Raw genomic sequence first — 7927 nt, forward strand, 5'->3', positions numbered from 1 at the left:
TATTATTATTATTATTATTATTATTATTATTATTATTATTATTATTATTATTATTATTATTATTATTATTATTATTATTATTATTATTATTATTATTATTATTATTATTATTATTATTATTATTATTATTATTATTATTATTATTATTATTATTATTATTATTATTATTATTAAAGAACTAGTAAAAGAAGTAGTAGATGTAGTTAATAATATTAGTGTGTTGCCCTGGAAAAAACAAAACAAAACAAAAAAATACAGTCTGGCCGTATTATTCCGACAATCAGAATTTTTTTTGATTTCACTTAAGGCTGCCCTACTCAAATTGAATGACTTTCGTACTGTGATGGGAAGTTGTATATGACAACTTTCCCACATAGCAAAATGAATGACTTGGCCCACAGACAGTGTTAAATATGGAGCCCTCGTGGCTAACACATGTTTGAACAATTTCACTGGGACTGTTTTTGCTGCAAGTGAATCTTTTGTTTTTAATTATTTCTGGTTGTTCCCGGTCTAATGTACTGATGGTTCTGTTACATCTGTAGTGAAGTACTGCCTGTCTGTGTCTTATAGATCCATTTGGTGGACTGTGGCAGTGATGAGAGGTGCATCGCTGACCTCTCCCTCAGAGCACAGCCAAGTGTCAGCAGGTGAAGTTCGTTGACACTCTGGACTTTGCATGATGTCTTTTGCTGTCATCATTTTTTAATTTTTTGTCCATAAATACTAATGACTGTAGTGATATTTTTGATTATGCAACACAAACTGTTTCATGATATGAAAGTCATAATTGCATAATTCAGATTCAAAGTCCGGCACATTCCATCAGGTTCTTAGAGAAAAAAAGTTTTGAAGTAGAGGAAATGCCTTCATCCTTCCTCTTTCTCACACAGTAACAGCACCACAGAGTCTTCATCAGTCTTCACTAAAGACATACTGGTGATACCTTCAAATATCACTTTAAAAAACTTTTCAGTACCATGTTTAAAATCCATCTTCATATCCAGAGATACATTAGTCGATAGTAAAAACGCACAGGAAGATGAAATGTAATGAAATCTCTCTCAAAGCTAAGCCAGGCTTTTTAAACAGTTACTATAAATATTCAAATACAAAACAAAAATAACTACACACGTACTACACGTACTTGTCCCCGAAGAGTACTGTATTATAAACAAGGCCCACCCTGAAAAAGTTAGCTCTAACCCTGACTCCTACATGACTCACCGGTGATTCCTCATTAGCCGTTCACACTAATGCATGACTGCCGTCCCGTGGTGGATTGTGTGCATTACAACTAACCGTCTTTAATGACCCTCCCAGCATGATCATCAGAGCCTCCAAGGACAAGTTCGATGTGAACATAAACATCAGGAACAGCAAAGACAACGCCTACAACACCAAGATCATCCTCAGCTTCACACACAACATCAACTACGTTAAAGTGGAGGTGAGATTTGGTTACACACTGGTCTCCTTATCCTTTGAATGGCAGCGCAATAATGGGTGGGTTTTTTTTTTTCTTTCTTTTTTTTTTTTTTTGGACTGCCAGCCTGAGAAGGACTGCTCTCTGGATAACTCTAAAGTGGAGTGTGCTGTTGGATATCCATTCCTGGGAAACAATTTCGAGGTTTGTCGTGATATATTTTCATTTGTCCAAAGTACGGTCCCACCAAATACTTTATGTGTATTGCAGTTATAAGTGACCACTCATTCAGAGCCAGTGGTTGAGCTTGTGGTCGATGACCTGTTTATTTGCGGACCGGCATCTTCCTTTCCATCTCCATGTATTTTGGTCGACACATGTAACTGGGTTGTCATCTCCATGACGACCACACAGCTGTAACGATTTTTAATTACATCCACAGGAAACGTTCAAAGTGAAATTTGAGGTCAATCCCTATCATGTTCAAGAGGAAATCCTGATCAATGTCACAGCCACGAGGTCAGAAAATCACTCTGTATCAATGCAAAGGCTTCGTTCTCTGCCAGTTTCTGCATTTTGTTCTGCATTTTTCCCCACAGTGACAGTGAAGAGTTGGCGTCGACCCTGAACGATAACTCAGTGCAGATTTCCATCCCTGTAAAGTACGAGGCTGGACTGGTGTTCTCAGTGTGAGTAGTAGTGAACGTTTGTATGTTGTCACTGTTCATACACACAGAGGCGTCTGTACAGATGGACTGATGGATGACTGTGGTTACGGATGGCATCCACATCAGTACTTGGGCAGAGCAGCTGGCTGTTAAAGGAAAGAGTTGTGGGATTCATTTTCAGACCTTTTAGTTCACAGGACTAAACTGTTAGGCCTTGAAAAGTCCTTCGTATTTTTGAAGCACTTTTCTCTCACAGCCCATTCTGCGGTTATAATTAATTCCCATTTTTAATCTAATAATTTCACCTAAATATTTAAACATTTAAACAAATGTGAAACTTTTCTATTATTTACATGGAGCCTAAAAACCTGATCAACTGTAGCTTGTTAAAAAGTGACCTAACTTTTTTTTTTATTAACTGAGTTACTTGATATAATGTTAACTGATGGAAGGAATGCTGCATCAGCAAAATTTCTAAGTTTTGGATTTGCCCTATTTGCCATAATTTGTATACTTTTTTTAGGCCCCATAATTTGTATACTTTTTTAGGCCCCATAATTTTTTTTTTTTTTGTTGGGGTTAAATGAATACTAGATATGAAATCCAAATATGTAGTATGTGTTCTTCTTCTAGCTACCTAGCATCTTGTTTAACCTAGTGTTATTGTAAGCTAGCTAGACATCTGTCTTTATAATCACTTTGGTGAAGAACAATCAAACCTAATTGTGATTTCTCCTTGAAATATATGCCCCCTGCAGGCGACCTGTGGACGAACACATCGTGGTAAAGGAAGGTGAGCAGTACGCTCGGGTTTTCAATGACACCAGGATGATTGGAGAAGAAGTCAACATCAGCTACACGGTAAAATTCCGACGGTCGCTGACTCTCGCAGGTGCAGTGTCTGTGAGTGTGTGTCAGTGTCAGGTACCGTAACCGTCGACCTCTGATTTCTACAGGTGGAGAAGACGAGTGATGCAGTGACTCCACCCCTGCACCTGACAGTGACCTACCCTCACCTGTCTCCCCGACAGAACAATCTACTCTACCTCACACATGTCACCACCAGCCCTCAGGTACACAAAAACACACGCCTACTGTACACACACTTTTATACACACACATAAAAAAACAAGTCAAATCTTCTTGTCTTTTTGTGCAGGTTTACTGTGATGCAGCGCGCTGGATTAACCCTGATAAAATTAACCCAAATATCGTCAAGCCTGATCCAAACAAGGAATCCCTCAGTGTCTTCCTACTGGTGAGTAGAACGGCTTGGTTTTCCAGCAGCTGCTCTGGTTTTGAAGGGAAATGAAATCTTGATATTTAGTGACTGTACGTCACTCTAACTGTGACTAAGCCTGACCGCAAATGTCAGGTGTAACCAGACTTTCAACAGAATGTCTGGTAAAACCTGTTTCTCTTGCTTCAGTTTGGATATTCTATAGAGACGTCCTTGGTATGCAGAGTATTGCCACCCTGTTCTAAATTTGCAGTACTGCAAGTTCCTGGCATCTTAGTAAGAAGAAGTAAAAGTAAAAAAAAAAAGACGTAAAAAGTAAGAAGACAGATTGGCCAAAAAGAGGAATACTACAGTATTTGTTCACTAGGAAATACTGCTGAAGAAAAAACTCCACAGTGAACATGTTGTAAGTCCCATTAAATAGATTACAGTCTTCCAGTATTATAAAATAAAATTACAAAAAATATCAAATTAAAAATAATATATACAGTGATTCTATATTAGATCAAGTCTCTAGGACTCCATTAGTACCCATGAAGTATATAATCTAGGACTCCATTAGTACCCATGAAGTACTGAATAATATTATAGCATTTAATCAAAATATCTCAATCATGTATTTTACACCAGAGTTCTACGTAACCTTACTGTTTTATACAACATTCTATTCTTGTACAAACCTAGTGTTGACTTTCTAAAACTTTGGTAACAAACCCTCGGCCTCCCGTCTAGGTCTTTAATCCAAGTGTATTTTTTCCTCTCTGTCTCTCTTTTTGTCCACAGAGCTGTTCTGCAGAATTGTCCTGTGCGTCGTTCACTTGCTCCATCCCTGAGGACAAATTCAGTCAGGTCAATGTCACGTTCAGAGTGTGGAAACCTACATTTATAAAGGTACGATGGCTGAGTTCAACACCACAGCTGCGTGAGAGAAAGAAAACCAAACATATTTAATCAAATGTTTCCAACAGGGCGAGTTTAGCAGTCTGCACATGTTAGTGAATGGAACTCTGGAAGTCAGAGATATCAGTCTGTTTGTACTGAACAGCAGCGACAAGACCAGAACTGTAAGTCACTCCGTTTGTTTTTTATTATTAAATCTGCTCTTTGTGTTTTGAACAAAGTGTTGAAGTAACGATATGTCTGCGTGTGATCTCACAGGTGAAGATCCAGGTTTCTAAAGAGACGTTAGGAGGGATCCCCATATGGGTCATTATAGTGAGCATCCTGATTGGACTGCTGATCTTAGCGCTCGTTATCTTTGCTCTTTGGAAGGTAAGGTTGTCCAGACCAGTTTTTTTATTCCTTTAAGTTTCATGTGATTTAGTTCATTAAAAGAAATTTCTTCACTTTAAGTTTCATGTGATTTAGTTCATTTCTTCATAGAAATGTCTTCTGTGGTTTGTATTATAAAACTGGTTCATTATATTTATGACTTTATAAGTGATCTTAGGAATTATATTCTTGACAACAATGGGACGTTGAAATGAAAATGTATCACATGTTAGTGATGATAAAAATTTGATTTCTGTTTGCAGTTATGTGTGGAAAACACTACTTTTGAAATATTGTATATTTTAAAAAGAAAAAGGAAATTCCCTTGGTGTAAAACCTGGATTTAAAGATTGGTTTAATTAACCAAAAGTAAGCCAAGAAAAATAGCAGAGACTGAAAGTTATAAATTAAATATTGCAATATACAGAATTAGAGGGGTAGCTATAGATATTTAACGCAATAAAACTCAACTAACTGAAACTAGAAAATCTGTCGTAGGACTTTGCGACTTGTAGCTCATGTTAAAGTAGAGAAAAAGAATCATAAAATTTGGACTTTGGTTAGAATATGTCCAGAATGGGTCATAAATTGACCTTGTCCTTCCGGTCAGGTCAAATTCTTGGCTCTATAAAAACTGTCATGGTGAACAGTCCCTTCTTAAACACTGACTGTGAACTCTTCACTGACGGAGTTTCTCCTCCTTCAGATGGGCTTCTTCAAGAGGAAATCCAGAGACTACACAAAGGAAGAAGTCATGGACTGAGGTATCAGGACAGCTCTGTGAGCTCACTGCTGTCAAACCCATCGACTCACGGCGACACAGGAGGGACGGAGACCCACCATGGCCTCAGTGCTGGGACACACCAGCTGCCTTCACTGTCTCCCACAAAGGGTTTAACACTGTTTCCAAAGACTCCCAGACTATTTCATCATTCATCACGTACATCACTCTCTTAAAAACAACTTTGTGACAGAATATTCTCACCTTTGCCAATTAGTCTTGTATATACTGTATAGCAACAGCTCCAGTGTTGTGTTTCCATGTAAATGGCAATAAGGTTGACTTCCTCCCGTCAGATTTAAATGTTGTTGAGGAGGACGAGCCATAAAGAAGAGGACGCCGGCATCACTGATCAGGCAACTCAAGGTCAAAGACAGCAGCTTCACAGAGGTCTCCCAGCTACAACCTGTACATGTACGCTCCAACTGTAGAGGGAAAAGTACTCAGGTTTTTGTTTTTAGTTCCGCCTCACTTCACCTCCAAATCTGTGTCGTAACAATCATGACGTTCGAAAGATGTGTTTGCCTCTGAGTTGATGATGTGAACTCAGACTCCTGTGTTGAAGAACACTGTGGGTTTTTTTAGCGTTTTGTATCGTTTTGTTTGATGGATTGGTTTTTTTACCATATAATGTGGCACATTCTTGATATTGAGTTTAAATGACCCTGACCTGAACTGGGGGCGTTACCAAAGTTGTATGCTTTTGTTTTTTTAACATTTTATCTTTTTTTTCTTAATCTTTTTTTTTTTTTAGAAAAATATATTGTGCCTTTTCTGATGTTTATGTTTGTAATTAATTTCACCTTTGTCATTTAAAAAAATATAAAAATCTACACCTTTGATTGTACTGTAAATATGGCTCTGGGCTGAAAAGTGTAAAGCGTAAAAATGTACATAATTGTCTTTGCTTAAATTTGTGTAAAATAAGAGATATTATCAGCCAGCCTTATAAGTATGTGTGTGTGAGTGTGTTGGTAATGCCATACTTGTGGGTACATTGTTTTGAAAAAATACTATTGTAGTGGGGACATGTTCTTGTGGGGACATTTCGTACATTCCCGCTGAGTGAGTGTGTTTTTAGGTTTAAGATTTAGTTTGAAGTTGGGATTAGAATTAGTCTTACTAGAGTCTTTAGGATTAGACAGATATGTGGAATGGTTAAGATTAGGATAAAGGATGAGGGAATGTTTTGTGCTTAAATTTAGTGTTCACAAAACACCAAAGAAAACAATGTGTGTGTGTAGCTGGTACAGCTGTATCTGTGAGGACATTGGTTTAGGAATATTGTTTTGGGGCCACTTTGTCCTTGTGGAGACATTTTGTCCACATCCACATTGAGTTAGAGGTTATTTGAGATTCAAGATTTAGTTGGAGTTAGGATTAGAATTGGAATGAGAAACAAGTTAAGGGGAGAGAGAGAGAGAGAGAGAGAGAGATGAGGAGGTCAGAGGTCAAGGCTCAGGTGCTACAAAGATTCAAACAGCATTAATATTTGACCTATGTTACAGATAAGTATAAGGTCTGTACATCACAGTCGCAAAGCTGATGCAAATATGTAAATATGGTTCTGTTTTGGGGGTGGGAATATGTAAATATGGTTCTGTTTTGGGGAGGGGGGAGAATAATTACTGTGTGTGGTTGTAAGTGTACACAGGAGAGTTGGTGTATTCACTACCATGGCTTTAAATCTGATCACATTTACTGTGATTTTAATCCAGGGACTTTAACCGTTTTGATTTCAATTAGTCAATTTGCAAAACGGAGTTTCCATGTGGAGCTACATTTGTGTTACTATTCACCAGCAAACAGCCCAAGTGTGGTACAAGGTACATTTCCTGAGTATATTTCCTGATTTTCTGTCTTGGTTTTTGTTGCACAGCTGGACAGTGTGCTGATGTTGTATGTTTGAAGAGAATGGGTTTCTGCATAGATTTTTTTCGTCCTCACTATCGTTTATTATCGGTGAAGAAAAGAGCTTGGATGTTTATTATCGGTGAAGAAAAGAGCTTGAAAAGAGCTCCTCACTAATCTCCACTGTCAACATGAAGCACATGTATTGTTTGTGTGTACAGAATGTGTAACTGTTAGCAATCTGAAGACTGTACATCAGGCGTATGCACCAGGGTGAGGTCACCATTCCCGCTTTGTACACTTGCATTCAGATGAATGAAGTTACTGCTAATTGTTAGCACTCTTTAGCCTGAGAAGTGTAAATAATGCAAGCAAGGCACAAAGTAAGAAGTGTGAGCACCACCTCAGCCTTTACACTGCTGTGAAGTCTTTGTTATAATGCACTGGTTTGTCAGACTGTGCGTCCTCATCAGCACACAAATTAAATGAATCATATGTACAAAAATAAAGACTTTTGATGGAAAATACGTTTTGGATCTTGTTTTATTTTATTTTTTAAATGAGCTAACCTTTGTGCTACTTTCCAATTCTGTTCAACCTGGCAGAGTGAGTCTGGCATTTTATACATTACAGTTTTATTAGATAAAAGTAACATTTAGATCAAGGCGGCCCAATCAATAGCATGACAA

General features: G+C 37.7%; 1 protein-coding gene across 2 annotated transcripts in view; it reads left to right on the top strand.

The window, feature by feature from the left end:
* itga1 (integrin, alpha 1) overlaps positions 1-7763 on the top strand; it is a 55545-nt gene extending 47782 nt beyond the window's left edge. The window contains exons 20-33 of one of the 2 annotated variants that reach the window (XM_017039056.2): positions 574-650; positions 1324-1450; positions 1553-1630; positions 1869-1945; positions 2026-2115; positions 2853-2955; positions 3051-3167; positions 3254-3352; positions 4118-4225; positions 4303-4398; positions 4493-4606; positions 5313-6965; positions 7001-7369; positions 7405-7763. In XM_017039056.2, the coding sequence (XP_016894545.1) occupies positions 574-650; positions 1324-1450; positions 1553-1630; positions 1869-1945; positions 2026-2115; positions 2853-2955; positions 3051-3167; positions 3254-3352; positions 4118-4225; positions 4303-4398; positions 4493-4606; positions 5313-5369 (1143 nt within the window). In that variant the 3' untranslated portion in view covers positions 5370-6965; positions 7001-7369; positions 7405-7763. Of the gene's footprint in view, positions 1-573; positions 651-1323; positions 1451-1552; positions 1631-1868; positions 1946-2025; positions 2116-2852; positions 2956-3050; positions 3168-3253; positions 3353-4117; positions 4226-4302; positions 4399-4492; positions 4607-5312; positions 6969-7000; positions 7370-7404 lie in introns of those variants that run through there. The other variant, XM_025062275.1, reaches the window with a different exon arrangement.
* The last annotated feature ends 164 nt before the right edge of the window (positions 7764-7927 follow it).

The sequence above is a fragment of the Cynoglossus semilaevis genome, chromosome 14, assembly GCF_000523025.1.
Source record: "Cynoglossus semilaevis isolate Cse_v1.0 chromosome 14, Cse_v1.0, whole genome shotgun sequence".
NCBI classification, from domain to species: domain Eukaryota; kingdom Metazoa; phylum Chordata; class Actinopteri; order Pleuronectiformes; family Cynoglossidae; genus Cynoglossus; species Cynoglossus semilaevis.